The sequence below is a fragment of the Vulpes vulpes genome, chromosome 6, assembly GCF_048418805.1.
Source record: "Vulpes vulpes isolate BD-2025 chromosome 6, VulVul3, whole genome shotgun sequence".
Classification (NCBI taxonomy): domain Eukaryota; kingdom Metazoa; phylum Chordata; class Mammalia; order Carnivora; family Canidae; genus Vulpes; species Vulpes vulpes.
Window position 1 is genome coordinate 71,119,785 of NC_132785.1, and position 20,765 is coordinate 71,140,549.

A 20,765-nucleotide genomic window follows, 5' to 3' on the forward strand; every position below is an offset into this window, starting at 1 on the left:
GCTTCCGGGGCAGTCGGGCGGCCACGTAATCGGGCTGTGCTCGCCAACCGGGCAGTGGATGGTGGGAGTCAAGATGGCGGCGCCTGCAGCGGCTAGTATTCGAGACAGACAAACCGGTACGATCTATTCCCTTCTCCCAGCGGTTTTATGCCTGCAGTGGGGACATCTTTCTTTGCCTGTCGCCCTGCCTCGGTCGCGGTGCGTGCAGCTTGGAGACGGCCTTCCAGAGGCTCATTCCAGGTCCTAGAGCATCGAGAGCCCCTCCCCTTTTGAGTTTTTAGGGGAAGAGATGCCGGTAGCTTGAGAACTCGGCCCCTCTTACGTGGTTCAGAAGAAGGGGCTTCAAGGTGGGCAGTTTGCTGCAGCCCTGCTCGTGCCCCTTTTCTACCGGGCCTTAGAAGGCCATCGCAAAAAGGTCTGGCAGCTGGCATTTCTCCCCCTCTCTGTTGCTACCCACGAAGCCTCCGGGTTTGTTTCTGTGCAGGATTCAGTTCTCTGTTAGTTTTAATGTTGGGAGTTTTCCGTTTTAACGCTTCCTCCACAATTACAAAATTTAGGTTTTCTTTCTGAGCAGCCTGCGTTCTGCCATTTCTCTTTGGGCCAGTCTTTTGGGGGTACCTGAATAGAAATGCCTAGTGGTAAAGATTTCCTTCTTTAGTTCGCTGGAATGGAATTGAAGAATAGCCAAAAAACAATGGACTAGTAGCTTTGTCATTTTAACCGTTTGACAGATTCGTATTTTAAAACTTTTAGTTTCATCCTCGATAGAGCAGTTATATAGCTTTCATTTGTACAGCGAAATGTTTTTTTAAAGTACAGATTTTTTTCCCTTAAGATATTTTTTCCGTCTTAGGTATTTTGTTGTTCCTTATTTTTTTGTAAACTTCTGATAAACGTGGTTTATACCTGTTAGCTCCAAACCAACTAGCTAATTGTCCTGGAAGTTGGCAAGCTGTTCATTCTGAGGAGCTAATAGAATTTGTAAATTGTCCCTTGTATTATGTTCTTTTGCATGTTAATCTGAATTGGAAAATAAATGGTTACAATTGATATGGTTTACAGGAGGGATTTGGGTTGTGCTTGATTCCTTCCTTTAGAATTCAGAGAAAAAATTAATAGACTTTAATCTAGTAACGACAGAGAGTGAATTTGGAATTGTGTTCTGCTTTTCCCATTAGATCATTTAGTATAAGCTATCAGATGAAGTTAGGCATAAGTTAAGTAAGATTTGGGGAATACCTGCCACATATTTTATATGTAAGCAAATAGAAGCCCCACTTGTCTTTGCAGTATGGTTCTGACAGCTTAATGAAGCTCAATGAACTAGGTCATACTACATATTAAAACAACATAACAAGGACAGCTTAACCAATACAAAGGAGACTTTCCAAAAAAATGGAATTTGTATGGTAGTAATTTTTATATGAAGAAACTTTGGAATATTAAAATCTAGTATAATTTTGATTTCTGTGAAAATAAACCATTATAGTGAGATTTCACATTATAACTAGATAGTTGATGCCACATTAATCATTTATCAAATTGATACTCTAGTTGAGCTCTCTTATTTTCAGAGAAAGGTAAAACCCCGTATGTGTTATAGTAGCAGAAGTAAACATTTCCCTGATGTTCCCAATATTCCCTGATGCATAAGAATATCCTGGGAAGTAGCTCAAAATCAATTCTCAAATATTCTAGATACAGGATACTGTGATACAGAGGAATTTGCGATCTACTTGGGTAGAGAATAGCTGATACTGAGCATTTAGTATTGCTAGGCATTGTTGTAAGTGATTTTACCGGTATTATTTTGTAGATGAGGAAACTGAGGTATAGAGAGGGTAACTAGCATGCCTGTTTTTTGCTTTGCCTGCTTGAAGAATATTTGTCTTTTAAAGGTCACTTTAAAAGTCATCTTGTTTGTGAAACTTTCCTGAAACACTCCCCTCTTTATTCTCACCTTTAGTTCAACTGGTAAAGTCCTGTGTTACCGTAGTTTTTCATGCATGCCTCCTCTTTGGTGGTTCTTGTTCACCATCCCCACTTCTCAACATTGGAGAGCCACACATCAACTGCTTTCTCTCTTGCAGTGATCTCATGATGCCTCTTGGCTTTAGGTACTATATTTATATATAAATATATATAACAAAATACCGGGGACTCCAGGGGAGCTTCAGTGCTGGACACTCACAGGCGTTCAAGCAGAATTACTTTGAAGGCTACGCTAGTGTTTGATTTTTAATAGTTTTTTTCAATCACTGACTTACTGATCTAGTTTTCCGTATATTTGGGTAATTATCAAGTAATCTGAAACATTTGGCTAGAATATACAACACTTTTGGCCTAAAAATTATCAGTTGCCACAGTAATTCTTACACTGTAACCAAAGACCAGTTTTTAAAAGGAAACACCTTTCCACGAACCTATTCCTGGGTTATTTTTCGTACTACTTTTTCTGTCTTACCTGGAAATAATTTACAAAAATCACTTCCTGAAATTTGCACTATATATATATATATGTGCTATATATATATGTATATATATATATATGCTATATTATGCTAGTATACTAGGACAGAGTTGCCAGTTAGTGGATATGGGTGGATAGAGTTCCTCTGAACTCTCAGATTTGATCTAAGCAATTAGATCAACTCTTAGTTGCTTAGATCACCATGTCAACTCCATCCTTGTAGATAGTTGCTCAGGTCAAAGCTTTTAAGGTTTCTTCACTTCTCTTTTTCATACCCATATCAGACCTGTGAGTAAATCTTATCAGCTCTACTCTGAAAATATATCCACAATATGACTATTGTTACTGTTATCACACAGGTCCACAATACTATGAATTTTTGCAGTGACCTCTTATTTAGTCTCCTTGCTTTTATATTCTTGTTCTTCATTTTTCTTCACACAGTACCAAAGTGTCAATACATATTTGTCACCTTTTGCTCTGAATTCTCCAGCAGCTTCCCATTTCAATCATGGTGTAAGCCAAAATAATCTTACAGTGGTCTACAAGGCCCTATATGATCTGCTCCCCCCTTAACTTTCTGACCTCACTTCCCTCTTACTCTCCCCTTCCCTTAAACACACCAGAATGCTCCCACTACAGAGCCTTTTTTGTTACCTCTTTTTGGAATATGCTTTCAGAGATATTTGCATGGTTCCCAGCTTCACCTCCCCTAGACCTTTACTTAAATGTTACCTTCTTAGGAGGCCTTTCTTGGCTACCCTATTTAAAATTACACTGCAACTCTCTTTTCCCTCTGTCCTTTGTTTTTCTCCATACCACTTACCATGATCTCACATGCCATGTGTTTAAACTTACTTTGTTGTCTTTTTCCAACTAAAATGAAAGCTTCTTGAAAAAGGTCATTTTTTTCTTCAATCTGTTGTGTTTAGTGCCAATAGCTAGAGCAGTGTCCAGCAGATGGTAAACAATCATTAAACATTTGTTGAATGAATAGTAAATATAGTTGATCATTATAGCAAATGAGTGACGAAAACATTCCAGGTAAGGGTGAAACTACATTAACCAAGTCTTGAGCTGTAGATGGTATGTTTAGGGTCAGTAAAGAAAACTGGTTTACTACTTCAGTTAAAAGCAATGATTTAAGACCTTAAGGAGTTACTCTGATGAAAGTAAAATTATATTCTTCCACATTCTTTTTTTTTTTTTTAAGATTTATTTATTTATTCATGAGAGACACAGGCAGAGGGAGAAGCAGGCTCCATGCAGGGAGCCCGACGCGGGACTTGATCCCGGGTCTCCAGGATCAGGCCCTGTGCTGAATGCGACACTAAACTACTGAGCCACTGTGAGCCACCCGGGCTGCCCTTTTTTTTTCCCCCACATTCTTTAAACATAGGCCCTGTACTTCATTAACAAACCCACTGTGTCAAAATCTCTGTTAAGTTAGCCAAGGGTCAGAGCTGAGGAAACTTGCCTAGATGCGACTAAGAAGGCAAATGCGGGAATATCTGCTGAGCCTGGCTCTAGAGGACTCTATACACCTGGGATTCACATGCAGTCCAAACTGTAGTTTTTCCTAGTTGTCCTGTGTCAAGAATGTGAACAGCTATTCCCAGAAACAAGATTTTTCTACCTGTTGGCCGTGGGTGCCAGGGTGGTGATGCTTGGAGGGAGGAGGAACTCATTAAAGTTCAGTGAGCAAGTTAATTCAGCAGCACTCTGTGTGCCTCTTATGTTATTTCAGGTTTAAGTACCAAAATGTTTTTTGTGTGTGTTTATGTGTTTCTCATGTAATAACATCTGTAAGCTTTTGAAGCAGCTATAAGTTATTAGCCGTGTGCGTGTGTGTGTACATATATATATATAGGCATTAGCTACTAACATTTTACAAAAAAATCATGTATGTATGTACAAAGATACTACTTTACCTACCTAAAGAAATAAGCATTTAATAGAAGTTTTTCTAGTGAATGAATCAATCTGTAAATTGATAACACTGGTCATTTGAATATTATATGATAAATTACATATACTGTAAGTAGTATATAGTATTACATATTATATAGGTAGGAGTTTGACTTGTAGCTTATTTTGCATCACTTAAGAAAGCCTAATACAAACGCTTTTTTTTTTTTAATTTTTTTTTTTATTATTTTATTTTACGATAGTCACAGAGAGAGAGAGAGAGAGGCAGAGACATAGGCAGAGGGAGAAGCAGGCTCCATGCACCGGGAGCCCGATGTGGGATTCGATCCTGGGTCTCCAGGATCGCGCCCTGGGCCAAAGGCAGGCGCCAAACCGCTGTGCCACCCAGGGATCCCTACAAACGCTTTTAAAAATCAACCAAGTAGATTACAGGATTGGCAATCTTAATTAAATTACCTGATTAACACCCTTCCTTGAATATTGACATTCTCAGCTTTACATAGAAGTATATTGAGATTTTTAATTCCCTTAGAAAAAGTTCTGAATCTACTATGACACATAAAGATGAGCAATAAAAACCACAAAGTGCAGTAACATATAGAACATAATTGCTTTGATTTTAGAAATAGTATATTTTCTTAGCAAGTTATCTACCCTATCTATGGGAAAGTCTCGCCTTTCCCATGGAGCATGTGATATTAAACAGTACAACTTTTCAGTGAATCTGATGAGATAAATTGGTCACAAAATGTACTACAAGATAACTACAACATAGACTTGCTGTATGAAGGTTTTGTATATGAACCACTTAAATATATTATACAGAATTTTTGTTTTTCATGTGATCCTGGTCTTTGCTTTCAGCAAATAGACAACAGCTCTAGTTATCTATTGAGACCACTGCAAGTTTATAATTGATAAAATTTCTTTTTGCATCTATGTAAAACATAAGATAGGGAAATGTCTGTTCATGTCTTCTGCCCATTTTTTAATTGGATTATTTGTTTTTTGGTTGTTGAGTTGTAGAAGTTCCTTATATATTTTAGATACTAAACTTTTATCATTTGCAGCTACATGGATGGAGCTAAATACTATCATGCAAAGTGAAATAAGTCAGAGAAAGATAAATACCATATGATTTCCCTAATATGTAGAATTTAAGAAACAAGACATGCAAAGGAAAAAGAAGACAAGCCAAGAAACAGACTCTTAACTATAGAGAACAAACTAATAGTTACCAAGGAGCAGTGGGTGGGTGAAATAGGTGAAGAAGATTAAAGAGTACACTTACCATGATGAGCACTGAGTAATGTATAGAATTATTGAATCACTCTATTGTACACCTGCAACAAATGTAATACTAGATGTTAACTATAGTGGAATTAAAATTTTTAAAACCTTTAAAAAATGTAGTTTGGGATTGTCAGGAGGAATGAAAAAGGCTTCTTCCTGAACATTTTTCACATTTTCATCTGGGGACAGAAAAATCTCAAACACTTGCCAATTACCAAGTGTTGATGGAATGGTCTTACAAAGTCTAACCCTGATTAGTCAGTTTTACTGGAATGACTTTTGCATTTTGTTTTGAGGTGGTAAGTAATAAATGTGGGGGACATTGAATGAAATCCGGAAAAACAATGATAATATTTAATAAGACTTTTCATTTCCAGTGGCTTTGAAGCGTATGTTGAATTTCAATGTGCCTCATGTTAAAAATAGCACTGGAGAACCAGTATGGAAGGTAAGAGACTTTATTTTAAAAGAGACTGTTTTCCTATTTCTTGGCCCTTACTGATTGTCATCGGAGGGAATTTCTTGTTAATGCTGAACATAGCACATTTTAGTTGTAATGTGTGAATAGTTTATTTAACATGGTTTCTTTCTTCCTTTCTTTTTTTGAGAGAGAGAGAGAGTGAGCGAGCGCAAGTGTGCAAGCAAGCAGTTGGATGGGGCAGAGGGAGAGAGAATCTTAAGCAAGCTCCAAGGTCAGTGAGGAGCCCAACATAGGTCTCTCACTACTCTGAGATCATGACCTGAGCCAAAATCAAGAGTTGCATGCTCAACCAACTGAGCCACCCAGGCAGGTGCCTCTTAACATGAATATTTTTAATAAACACTTTATGGAGAGAGACAGGCAAGGATAGTAATACTCATCTAGGGAATCCAGCTGATCTCTTGGTCCCTCACTGGTAAGTCTTTACTCTGATTGATGTTATATTCCTTAGCTTTGCAAGTCCAGAATTTGGATCTTGGAAGCTTGTCCAAGGTTAGTCAGATTCAGAGGGGGACTGGCCCATTTTAACCAACTCACGAAAGAGTGATCTGTAAACCAGAATGCCAGTAATAAACTGGCATTTATGATATATAAAACTCAATGAAATTGTTAATTGGACCAGAAAGCAATCTGTAATCGTTGTCCTTTGAGAAATGCTGGAAAACCTTTAAAAATTCATGTCCTTTGAGCTGCTTCATTCTAAACTTCCTACTGTCTTTCTTCAAGGAGATTAGAATACAGCTGATTACTTTTATACTTAGTAGTTTATAGTCACTTTATACTTCCTTTTTGATAATAATTGAGAACATGTCAACCTAATTACTATTACAGGTGTTTTGAAAACTGATGAGTCCTTACAAGTCTTTTGGATTAACTCTCAAAGTGGTTAAAGTCATCTATTTTGAATTCATAGGTTAAGCTTCAGAGTATCCTCTAATTTTTGCCTTCATTCATTTGTGGGCATCCTCTTATTGCCCTTTGCATTAACAATGCTATTTATTGTTTCTAAATCGTGAATTAAGCTTTTGAATTAAATAGCTTGAGAATTTCTTGGGTACAGATTTGTGTCAAATTCTCTCCCTTCCCATTACTTCTATATCACAAGATTAATAATGCAAATATACTGAAACTTTTGAGAGATGAAACATCCAGCCTCTTATAGCTAGAACAGAAGAGTTTTAGCTTTTCCTTTTTTTTTTTAAGATTTTATTTTTAAGTAATCTCTACACACAGTAGATTAAGAGTTGCAGGTTCTTCCTATTGAGCCAGCTAGATGCCCTAAGTTTTAGCTTTTCTAATGGAAATTCTGGCATACAGGAAAAGCATTTTTTTATGAAAGGATATTTCATCCTGTCATTAACATTTTCTTATTCCTTAAAGAATTATTGAGATAGTTATGGAAAACCACTAATTGAAGTTTCTCTTGTATTTGCCTTAACTGTAAAACTAATTTTGAGTTAGAAGACTCAAGAGTTCGGGACAGCACAGGTGGCTCAGCAGTTTAGTGCCGCCTTTGGCCCAGGGCCTGATCCTGGGGTCCCAGGATCGAGTCCCACATCGGGCTCCCTGCATGGAGCCTGCTTCTCCCTCTGCCTGTGTCTCTGCCTCTCTATCTCTCTTTCCCCCTCTCTCTCCCCCTCCCCCCCCCCCCCCCCCCCCCCCCGTCTCTCATGAATGAATAAAATCTTTATAAAAAAAAAAAAGACTCAAGAGTTCTTACTACTACTTTAAAGATGTCAGTTTTAATATTTTAGAATGTGAAGAAATGTATGTGACAAAATAAGGCTAACAGGTACTCTTGAGGGACTTAATTTTTTTTAAAGATTGTATTTATTTATTCATGAGAGACACAGAAAAGAGAGGCAGAGACACAGAGAGAGGAGGAGCAGGCTCCATACAAGGAGCCCAATGACTCTCTGAGCCAAAGGCCGCGCTCAACCACTGAGCCACCCAGGTGTCCTGAGGGACTTAATTTTTTAAACGAGTATCTTATTTAATCCCTTATACTTAAATTACCAAATTTTCTTTATGCTTGTTACACATTAGGTTTGAGAGGGACTAATTTTTACTTCTCTCTTTAGAAAGGATATATGCGAACTCAGTGAGGAAGTGTATGTGACTTTGTATATTTAGTCCTTTATTATAGCTTAAGATGAATATTTTATAGTTTCTATGCTTTTTTATCCTAGAAAAATATTTTAGGTGAATAAATTTATGTAATATTGTTTTAGCCTAAATGATCATGCTTTTAAAAATAAATTATGACATGAATGGACATTTTGGTAAATGATAGAAAATATTAAATTGAGGTAAGTATTAGAGTTCAGCATACACTGGGGAGCCTGGGTGTCTCAGTTGGTTGAGTGTCTACTTTTGGCTCAGGTCATGATCTCAGGGTCCTGAGATCAAGCCCCAAGGCAGGTTCTCTGCTCAGCGGGGAATCTACTTCTCCCTCTTCTCCCTCTCTGTCTGCATTCTCTTTCTCTCTCTCTCAAATAAATAAATAAAATCTTTCTTTTAAAATTCAGCGTACATGATTTACTAAAATAAATTATACTTCAACATTGTCTTAATATGCATTCTTCATCAGCTGTTCACTGATAATGATGTTTCAAAAACACTATTTTTTTAAATTTTATTTTAACTAGGTGCTCATTTATGACAGATTTGGCCAAGATATCATTTCCCCGCTGCTGTCTGTGAAAGAGCTGAGAGACATGGGAATCACTCTGCATCTGTGAGTTTTAACATACTTGTAATAATGCTATTTGTTTTCAGATACATTATTAGAGGATACTTTTGGCCACGCTGAAATCAAATTGCTTCTTAACACTGACTGAATTTGATTATATTACTTCTGGTATGTTTGATAAATAAATTGCATTGCTTTGTAGACTTAGCTGAATAGAACGTTTGGAGAAGGGCTGTATTCATGTATACATACTGATACTTTATGTACTGAAGGAGTCCAGTTTTAAGATATCCTATCCTATTTGCTTTTTGTTCTATTTATGATGTTATAACCAAGTTCCATTCTGTTGTTATATTGGATTGAAATGTGCTCTTTTAGTGGCAATGTGGTTTTAGATTTCCAGTTAGTAACATATCAGAATGTGATTAAATTCTTTAATTCTTCAATTTTATTTTAAGCATTTGTTTGAAATTAGTAGAATATTATATTGCATTCATTCCACAATGTATTTTTTCACTTTTTTATATTTCTGAAATTAGGATCTATCTTCTAATTAATGCTATGTAATGATTAAATTGGCAGCATTTTTCTGCCAATTTTAACAGAAATTATTTTAATATGTTTTAAAATTGATAGCACCTTAGGTTTGATGAAATATGCAATACAAATTTTCCTTTCATTTTTATTTCAGACTTAAAATACAAATTTGTTGTTGGTAATGTGTTAATTCTTATTACCTGAATATTTAGCTTAATGCCATCCTTGAAAATGATGGTTTATTAGGACACCCGGGTGGCTCAGTGGTTGAATGTCTGCCTTTGGTTCAGGTCGTGATTCCAGAGTCCTGGGATCGAGTCCTACATCAGGGATCCTGCTTCTCCTTCTGCCTATGTCTCTGCTTCTCTGTGTGTGTCTCTCATGAATAAATAAATAATTTTTTTAAGTGGTGGTTCCTTAATAAGCATTAATTACTATAGCCTTACTGATTAACTCCTTTATTTTACTAATAAAAAGATTAAAGTTTATAGAGTTTAAGTGATCGTCCCATGATTGAACAGCTAGTTAATAGCAGTGTTCAGACTGCTTGACCCTGGATTCTGTACCTGTTTGTCTTCTGAACCATAATGGCTTAGTAACAGTGACTAACAGATGTGAGGCTTTAATACTTCCTTAAGGGGTAACAAGGCAGTATGCCAGTTTGAGAGTAATAGATTCTTTCTGCCCACTTGTTGCTGTTGTCACCAGAATATAAAAAAAAAAATCACATAGCTACCCTTGTAAATTTCTGTGCACAGTACCTCTGACTGTCTTCCCTATCTGCTGAAGAATGCTTCATCAAGTATTCTATGCTCTGCAAGCTAGTTTAGGCTGATTTGTAGGAAATAATAATTAAAGGTTTCCAGAACATGAAATGGTGGTTGTAGCTCTTCAGGCAGTTGGACAGCCAACATAAGAAGATAATAACCAATGGCTGTCATAACAGTATAATCTTTCTGGTGTCAGTAGCAGTAGTTAAACAAATAGAAAGAAGTTCCAGCTTCCAGAAGTGGCAGTCTCTTTCACTCTTCTCTTTATAGAAAGGTGACTATAATATCATGTATGGAAGCATGTATAGGAAGATTGTATATAGAATATTGTTCATAGAAGGATGACTAGAATATTGTACAAATAGCATGTTAGTCATAGTTCCTGATATAAGCATAGCAGAATCTTAACAGTGAAAAATAAAGACATTTTGTGACTTGATATTTGTGGTATTTGAATCAGTATACTCCCTGAATTGTTGGAGAAAACGATCAAGTGATAAAATCTATGAGATACTTAGGTGATCTCTTGTGCATTCTCTTATGATGCAATAAATACAAACAAAATAGATTATCTTAAAGTTTTAAGGAAGCACTCATAAATCTTTCATTTAAAAATTATATTGGATTTTATTTATGGTTAATTTTTTCATTGTTTTGTTTGTTTTTAAAATTTTTATTTATTCATGAGAGAGACAGAGAGGCAGAGACACAGGCAGAGGGAGAAGCAGGCTCCGTGCAGGGGAGCCGGACGTGGGACTCCATCCCAGGACACCAGGATCACAACCTGAGCTAAAGGCAGATGCTCTGCCACTGAACCACCCAGGCGTCTTTCATTGTTTTTAAAGACTCTTCCAGCTTTCTGTTATCCCTTTTAGAGAACTGCACTTTCCTCCCACCCACCATCCTCCAGCCATATTTCTGTGAAAACTGTAAATAAATTGATATTCAATGTACTTTAGATCTTCTTCAGGAAGAATATTGATATTAGAAATAAGGTGATTTGGGTGCCTGCATGGCTCCGTAGGTTTAGTATCTGCCTCCAGTTCAGGTCAAGATTCTAGGGTCCTTGGATGGAGTCCCACATCCGCATTAAAGAAAAAAAAACACTAGTGGATGCCCATACTTTTTGAGGAGAGAACATTCTCGTACCTAGACAGGATCCCTGCTCAGCAGGGAGTCTGCTTTTCCCTCTCCCTCTGCTCCTCCTCCTACTTGTGATCTCTCTCAAAATCTTTAAAAAACAAAAGAAAGAAAATAAGGTGATTATAATAGAAGAGATGAAGACTGACCTTAGGATCTTACTAATAAATAATACTAGCACTGATACAAGTTTAAAACTGGGTTAAATGATTACTTGCAGGGATCCCTGGGTGGCTCAGCAGTTTGGCCCAGGGCATGATCCTGGAGACCCAGGATCGAGTCCCATGTTGGGCTCCCTTCATGGAGCCTGCTTCTCCCTCTGCCTGTGTCTCTGCCTCTCTCTCTCTCTCTCTCTCTCTCTCTGTCTATCATGAATAAATAAATAAAATCTTTAAAAAAAAATGATTACTTGCAGCAGGAGCTTTTAGTGTACTGATCCTTCTCCCTCAACTGGTTAATTCCTAGTTTGAGAAATACTGTTTTAAACTATATTTTTAGATAAGTGATTAAGAAAAAAGTGAATTTTATGTTCTTAATATCTTTTAGGCTTTTGCACTCTGATCGAGATCCTATTCCAGATGTTCCTGCAGTGTACTTTGTAATGCCAACTGAAGAAAATATTGACAGAATGTGCCAGGTAATATAAGTTGTTTTCCTGACCCTAGAATGTGGAAACAGGTTTTTTCCCCCCAAATTTCTTAGATTTCCAGTGTGAAAAATTAGAAATTGCCTTACCCAATTTCCCGCTTTGATTTTTGAGACAATCTTTGAATTTTAAAAGACTGAAAGATTTAAAATTTTTTGGCTGTAGAAGCATATTAAGAGTTAGCCTGGCTTTAAAAAACAGAAAATTTAATACATATATATTTAAGACTTTATTTATTCATGAGAGACATAGGCAGAGGGAGAAGCAGGCTCTCTGCAAGAAGCCTGAATGTGGGACTCAATCCCAGAACCCTGTATCATGACCTTAGCCAAAGGCAGATGCCCAACCACTGAGCCACCCAGGCATCCCTAAAGATTTTATTTATTTATTTGAGAGAGAGCACAAGCAGGGGGAAGGGTCAGAGGGAAAGGGAGGGAGGGAGGGAGGGAAAAGCAGACTCCCCACTGAGCAGGGAGCCCAATGCAGGGCTCAATCCCAGGACCCTGGGATCATGATTTCATGACCCAAGCCAAAGGCAGGTGCTTAACCAACTGAGCTACCGAGGCACCCCAGAAAATCTAACTCTATTAACTTTAAAACTAGGGTTTTATTTTTCTAATATAATAGGAAGTTCGGGAGTAGGAAGCCCAAGCTTGTATAGTAGTTTTATGAAGTAGTCAAAGACTCTGGCTCCTTCTGTTTTTCTGATGTTTCTTTTGGTTTCTCATTTTGCATTGTCTTGATTGGTGCTTCCTAGAACTACGTGGCAGCTGAGACCAATTTTACATCTATGTTCAAAGCAAGAAGGGGGAAATAAACTATTCCAGTCCCAATTGTTTGTTTTGATAGGAAAGCAAAGATTCCCCAGAAGCTCCCAGAAGACTCATTTATTTATGTTTCACTGGATAGAATTAACTTCAAAAGAGGTTGCAAAAGTTAATATTTAGATGAGTATATTGTCCCCAAACAAAATCTGGATTCTTTTAGCAAGGAAGGGGGCGGGGGGGAAATGTGTATTAAATAAGTAGTTAATAATGTCTGCCACAGACTCAGAAGCATCTCATTACTGACTATTGAATCAAATTACTGCAGTTGGCCCTTGAACAACACAGGTTTGAACTACGCAGGTCCACTTATAGGAGGCTTTTTTATGGTACTCTAAATGTATTTTCTCCCTTATGATTTTTCCTAATCTTTCTCTAGCTTATTTTATTGTAAGAATACAGTATATAATATATATACATACAAAATATGTATTAATTGACTGTTTACGTTACATTAAGGCTTTTGGTCAACAATACACTATTAGTAGCTAAGTTCCTGGGGAATCAGAAGTTAAACTCAAATTTTCAACTGTGCAAGGTGTCAGTGCCTCAGCCCCATGTTGTTCAAGGATCAGCTGTATTTAAATTGTTAGCAAAGGTCACATATTTTGTGTCCTTTTTAGCTGATGATGCCCAGCTTTCTCTTTTATTCTCCATAAACCTTACTTTGCCATTGTTTTAAAGAGAGAGGATTTATCAGCCCCTTCCACATTTGTGGCTATTATGAAAAATGCTATAACATATAATAACCTTATAAACATTTGTACATATTTCTGTGTATATATTTTCATTTTTACCCATTTGGCTCTTATATTTAGATCTTTGATCCAGTTTTTATATATGGTACAAGATAGACATCCACCTTCATTCTTTTGCATGTTACCCAGTTGTCCTAGCATCGTTCACTGAAGAGATTATTCTTTCTCCCATGAATGGTCTTGCCAGTTTTATTGAAAATTAATTAACAGTAGATACCTTGGTTTATTTTGGACTCTCAGTTCTATTCCACTAATCTCAATATCTGTCCCATGCCAGTACCACACTGTCTTGACTACTCTTGCTCCATCGCAAGGTTTGAAATTGGGAAATTGAGTCTTCCAACTTACAGTCTCCGTTTTCTAGATTTTTTTTTTTTTTTGGCTTTTCTAGGTCCCTTGAGTTTTCATATTAATTTTAGGATTAGGTTGTGAATTTTTTCTTTTATTTATGAGAGACACAGAGAGAGGCAGAAACATAGGCAGAGGGAGAAGCGGGCTCCTCACAGGGAGCCCAGTGTGGGACTCAGTCCCCGGACCCTGGGATCACGCCCTGAGCCGTAGGCAGATGTTTAACTGCTGAGTGACCTAGGCATCCTTAGGTTGTGAATTTCTATAAGAAGCTACTTGGAGCTGATGGGGATTACATTGAATCTATAGATCAGTTTGGTGAATATTATTATCTACAATATTAAATTTTCTAATCCATGAACATGGAATATCATTTTATTTATTTAGATCTTTAATTTCTCTCAATAATGTTTTATAGTGTACAGATAAAGATTTTACACTTCTTTTATTAAATGTATTCATATTTTTAATGCAATATTGAATTTTCTTAATTCTGCTTTTTATTTTATACTTGAATTGAGCAATTGCATATATATCATCATAGATATATATGTTGATCTTACATCCTACAACCTTGTTCAGTTTCTGTGTCCTTTTGAAATGTCCCCATCATTCTTTGACCACTTGTTTACTTTGGGACACAGTAGGATCTTTCAGTCTCATCTCATACTTACTCTGTCCTAGCCTGAGATTCAGCCATTTATCTAAAGAGTCTGGTTGTTTTTTGTAGAGAATGGTATTTAGAAATCAGCAACTGAGAATAAGGTGTATTCATTGCTACAGTTCTTAGGATATCTCAGTGGACAGAACTAGGAAATACATATATATATGTGTGTGTGTGTGTGTGTGTGTGTATGTGTATATATATATATATGTATATATTCGCACACACTTTTATATCGATATTCAACTCTATAAATCTTTCTCTCTCTAGGTAAAAAGACATATAGTAAATATCCAAAACTGTTTCATTTCAGAAATATAGGTTCATCCTAGTTTTTTTCTTTTTCCCTCTACAAATCTGTAGCACCTTTTTCTGACAGTAAGAAGCATGACTCCCAGTATATTCAACATACTTATTTTTTCATTCCCCTTAATTCTCAATCCTTTATCCTTTTTTTTTTTTTTAAGATTTTATTTAGGACAGAGTACAAGCAGGGGGAGTGGGAGAGGGAGAAGCAGACTCCCCGCTGAGCAGGGAGCCCAATGCAGGACTTGATCCCAGGACTCTGGGATCATGACCTGAGAGGAAAGCAGATACTCAACCAACTGAGCCACCCAGGCACCCCCTCAATTCTTTATCCTTTAACCAATCCCCTAACGTTTCTTAAACCACTACCCTGCTCAGCAGCCTTCCTCACACAAGCTCCAAACCCTCAGTTTTTCACACCTAAAGATCTCTAATACCAGATGTATCTTAAAATTGATGATGTGTTACAGAATTTTATTGGCCACATTAATTCTTTCTTGGTGTTACATAATGGTGCCTCTTTCAACCAACAGTATCTTAGGTTCAAAGAAATAGAGGCATATCTTATTTTATTGAGCTTACAAGTATTGCACTTTCTGGAAATTAAATGTCTGTGGCAACCCTGTATCTATCAAGTCTGTCAGTGTTGTTTTTCCAATAACATTTGTTTAGTTTGTGTTTCTGTGTCATATTTTGGTAATTATCACATTGTTTCAAACTTTTTCATTATCATTGTATTTGTTATGGTGATCTGTGATCAGTAATAACTTGCTGAAAGCTTGGATGATGGTTAGCATTTTTTAGTAGTACTTTTTCATTAAGGTATATACTGTTTTTTTAGACATAATGCTATTGCACACTTAATAGACTGCAGTATTGAGTGAACATAATTTTCATAGGCACCGGGAAACCAAAAGATTATTTTTACTCACTTTATTATGTTTGCTTTATTGTGGGGTTTGGAATTGAATCCTCAGTATATCCAAGGTATGCTTGTCTGGTTATTTAGATATCTATTTGCCTAGGGTTTAAGAAGATAAGTAAACTGGATTTAAGAATTAGCATAACTTTAAATTATACTACTTTTGCATGATTGAGAAGTAATGCTTCTGGAATTGGTCATTGGAATTATGTCTGAACAGCGAAGGAAGTATGTTGTATTATTCTATGACCGGAGCTGTAGAAAATAGTATCTGCAAAATATAATAAGCATTTTACTATTTGAGAGAGAACCATTTCTGGATATTTTTAAGGAAAATACAGATATACTCTTTCAAGGAGTTTTATGTGATTTTGTAATTAATAGAATTTTATTGATAATATAGATCATAATTTTATTAATATATAGGTCCATTATTTCTGGCAACCAAGTAACCAAGGTTTCTTCATGACTTTTTTCTCTTGGGATATTTTTTGATTGCCATTTGCATAATCCATCTTTTAAATACATATATTATCCTCCAAAATCTCTCTCTTACAGTTATCTAAAAGATTTTCATTTGTGGTCATACTTTATACTTGCCCATAAGAATGAAGTATTCATTATATTTATAGGATCTGCGAAATCAACTCTATGAATCATATTATTTAAATTTTATTTCTGCTATTTCAAGAAGTAAACTGGAAGATATTGCAAATGCAGCATTAGCTGCCAGTGCAGTAACACAAGTAGCCAAGGTAAGAGATTTTGGTTGACTGACGACATTTTGTTAATGTAAAATTTAGTATATTCTGAAACCTGTTAATTGACTTAGATGCCTAATTTACAGAGGACCAGATCAACCTAAGAAATATTTAGACTCATTGTTTTTAGAAAAAGTTCTAATCAAATTATTACAATATGGACTAGGCAAAATAAACCAAATTGAAGGTACCTATTATTCAATGAATTTGAAAGATAAAAATAAAACACTGCATTGGTCTTTGTTTTAGGCTAGGACTTGTATAATGTTTTTAGCTTGACTCAAAAATACTTTGACAGTTGTGTTGTTATAAATTATGCTAAAAATATATTGATATTATTTTATTTACATATAATCACTATAGTCACCACACTATCTTCAGATCTTACTTAGAAGAGAGAATCCAAAGAAGTTATATTGCATATTATAACAAAGAAGGAACTTACAGCAGGTCAGCAGTTCTACATCACAGTTACTTTTTAGATAGATTCAGGTTAGTATAAATAAGTCTGTAAATTTATTCTTAGTTATAATCCTACATGTGCGCTGTGCTTCTTGAATTTGAACAAGACGTGAAATTCTAGAGAATGATATAGGACAAATAAAAGACTAAGCAACTATATGTATTGTTCTTTTCAAAGTTTATCATTAATTTTACATAAAGTAATACAAATAGTTGTGTTTGTTTAAATAAATTCAGTCTATTTCAGGGATTTTTAAAAAATTTTTCCTCTGATTTGTACTTCTAAAGAACTAGTGTAGCTTTTGTCCCCCTTATAAGTATTCATGGTAGAAAAATAGTTACTATGGCTTTCTTAGGAAGTATGATTAAAATGAATATAAAAATTGTGATTTTTTTCTTCAAAACTGATATACATTCTCATCCCAACCACAGTTTTTCTCTTTTTTTCTTTCTTTAACCACAATTTTTCAACAAATTTTTATATCTTAAATTTTGTTTTCTGAAAATATTACTCCCCTTCTTGATAATTTATTGCCCAAAAGCTTGTTTATATTCCTTTTTAGTATTAACTCCTCATTCTTACCTGAGGCAATCTGGTACATAGTGTAATTTTTAGTTATTGAATATAATTATAATTTCCATTTTTACCATTGGTTGACTAAATCAAACTAAATATGCTTTCAGTATTGTAAAATTGGGACACCTGACTGGCTCAGTTCGTAGAGAATGTGACTCTTGAATTCAGGGTCATAAGTTCAAGCTGTACATTGGGCATGGAGTCTACTTAAAAAATGTATTGTAAAATTGACTTGTAAACCTTTTCCTTTGTTTCTAGGTTTTTGATCAGTATCTCAATTTTATTACTTTGGAAGATGATATGTTTGTATTGTGTAATCAAAATAAGGAGCTTGTTTCATATCGTGGTATGTAAAACAGGAATATTATCATTTGTTGTTAACAAAATGAATGATGTACTATATTAAAAGAAAAATACCATGTTTAGTACAATCAAAAGGCAGTTTGTTTACAACAATAGAACTCTACAAGATTTTTTAACGCACACAAAACAAACCTTAGACTGAATTCTGTCACAGATAAGCAAGATGTAATAAAGTTGTTTTGTAAGCTTGATGAAGTACCAAATCTCTGACCTTATATGTACCACATAGCAGCTTGCATAAGTGGTTCTCTCATGGCAAGTAAAATAGTATTTTAGTAGTAGGATTCAATGAATCTTCTAGTAGTTTGACTCTTGGACAAGATTAACTTACTCTGCTTCTCTGCATTAGTTTCCTCATCTGTAAAGTGAGGATAGAAATACTATCTACCTCACATAGTTTTTGTGGAAATTAAATGGATTAGTGTATGTAAAATGCCTTTCTGGCACATAATAAGTACTCAGAAAAGGTTGACTAATATTGCTATTTGTCAAGGAGTCAACAGCTATTACAGCACTATTACAGAATGAAGTATAGGTGCCATTCTCAAATACAGGTTGTTAGATTCCCTTGATTCTTATACCCTGTTCATGTACTAGTGGATTGAATATTGATATTAATCAAATGCTATCTAACCACATTTGGAGTTTGTATTCAAAATTTTGGTAAACTGATTCCCAGATGTAGATTAAAACTAATAGACACACATGCGCACTCACACACACACACACACACAGATAAAATACCCAGACCCCATTTTATTATCTATGTTGCTTTTTTTCGCAAACATTTTTTTTGTCCCTTAATCTTTTTAAATGTACAATATAGTATTGTTGACTCTAGACACAGTATTATGTAGCAGTTACATGTTTAAAACCTAGTTTTCCTTAAGCCTTTAAGCTAAACTTATCAATTGTTAAATTATTTATAAATCGGGTTGTATAAAAACAAAGCACCTCGTGCTTAAGCAGTACCTATAGTCAAATTAGAACAATACAGATACTAGCATGGCCCCTGTGTAAGGATGACATGCAATTTTATGAGATGTTCCATTAAAACAACAATAACAACAATAAACAACTAAGCATCTTAACTTTTCTTTGGTCAATTAACTCAGATTGAGCAGACTGGATTCAAGTCATTCCCAATTAACAAGTTTAATTAGCAAACTTCATTTGCTGAATTTTCTTTAACAGTTTAAGTTGCATTTGTAAATTCAGTATTTTCATTTTTAAGTACTTTAAATATGAGACCAGGCAAATTTATAAATCTTAATAAGCAAAATCTGCCCAAAAATTTAAATAATATTTAAGAATAAATTTATAGGGATCCCTGGGTGGTGCAGTGGTTTGGCGCTTGCCTTTGGCCCAGGGCGCGATCCTGGAGACCCGGGATCGAATCCCACATCAGGTTCCCGGTGCATGGAGCCTGCTTCTCCCTCTGCCTATGTCTCTGCCTCTCTCTCTCTCTCTGTGTGTGTGACTATCATAAATAAATAAAAATTAAAAAAAAAAATTAAAAAAAAAGAATAAATTTATAGTGAGTCTAAATTCATTACATTCAGTACTTATATAATTAATTTTTTATACTTCTCGGAGAATCACAGATCTGAAATTAATTATTAAATTTAAAGTATAAATTTATTAATTTTAAAGTATAGTTGTATGGTTAATTGCCCAGATTCTCAGTAGTCTATTTATAATAATTATAAATTGTTCTATAAGCACTTTACAGTGTGAGTTCATTTACTCCTGAGTAACTTTGTGAAGTAGATGGTATTACTATTACTATTTACGTTTTCCAGATGAAGTAACCAAGGAACTAGATAGATACTGAGTAACTTGATAAGGAAATGGTAGAACCGGATTACTAAACCCACTTCAGACACAGTGCTCTTAACCATTATGTAATTATGTGCCAAATCCTCTCAAATATCACAAGTATTTTAACTGATAATCTTAAACAGTTTAGCCCAAACATGTTATTATTGTGGGTTTTATTTATATCACCTACTTTTCATGGATTGGAAATTTATGTATCCTTTTAAAGGAAGCAGATTTTATCTTCCCAAAGTCAGCTACTATCTCAAACCAAGTTGTTGACATAAGTGAATTGAGGTTATTGATGGACAATTTTTTGACCCTTTGGGTTAGTTCTGATTTAGAGGTGTGAGACCAGGGTGTAGAACCTAAGGGCTAGAGGCTTCCATTTGGATTTTACCTGTACCATTGATTAACAAAATGAGCTGAGTATTTCCCTTTTTTGGTGTCCCTTGAATTTACATGATTCACATTGTATCTTTTAGCCATTTCTGTCTTCTGATTTGAATCTGCAACATCAAGTAGCAGCACCCTCCCTCATCCAGATTCTGTATTGCCTGGTTGAATTCCTTATTATTTTATGCTCTCTAGATGGCCCATAGTTTCTTTAAACACTTTGATATATACGGCTGGAATCTATTTTCTTCTCATAATAATCACAAGTTATATTGAATTTTATGTTTGTTTCCAAATTCAGAGTGTTGGGAAATTAAAAATATAGATATTCTAGTCCGGTCTTTTAACAAATGTTTATTGAGCATCTACTCATCAAATACTAAGCATAAGTATTGTAAGAGATGAAAGAGGAGTAAAGCAATATCTTTGTCAAGTATAGTCTTCACAGCAGTGTTTTTGTTTTTGTTAATGTAGCTCTAAGAGTCATCTGTGGTGCTTATCAGAATTGCAGATTTCTTAGAATTATCCAGATCTGTTGAATTGAATCCCTGAGAGGAAAAGGCTAAGAATCTTGAATTTTTATTCCAGACAAACATTCTCTTTTATAT

The 20,765-nt window shown here is 35.4% G+C and overlaps 1 protein-coding gene and 1 pseudogene across 11 annotated transcripts in view; both read left to right on the plus strand.

The window, feature by feature from the left end:
• SCFD1 (sec1 family domain containing 1) overlaps positions 1–20,765 on the plus strand; it is a 106,753-nt gene continuing 85,988 nt past the window's right edge. For 2 of the 11 annotated variants that reach the window (XM_072761312.1, XM_072761313.1), the window contains exons 1-7: positions 39–116; positions 6,070–6,140; positions 6,301–6,384; positions 8,822–8,910; positions 11,859–11,949; positions 16,413–16,535; positions 17,839–17,926. In XM_072761312.1, the coding sequence (XP_072617413.1) occupies positions 8,891–8,910; positions 11,859–11,949; positions 16,413–16,535; positions 17,839–17,926 (322 nt within the window). In that variant the 5' untranslated portion in view covers positions 39–116; positions 6,070–6,140; positions 6,301–6,384; positions 8,822–8,890. Of the gene's footprint in view, positions 117–6,069; positions 6,141–6,300; positions 6,385–8,821; positions 8,911–11,858; positions 11,950–16,412; positions 16,536–17,838; positions 17,927–20,765 lie in introns of all 11 variants that reach the window. The other 9 variants (XM_026007656.2, XM_072761311.1, XM_026007655.2 and 6 more) reach the window with 8 other exon arrangements.
• Positions 18,901–19,000, plus strand: LOC112926619 (U6 spliceosomal RNA; annotated as a pseudogene).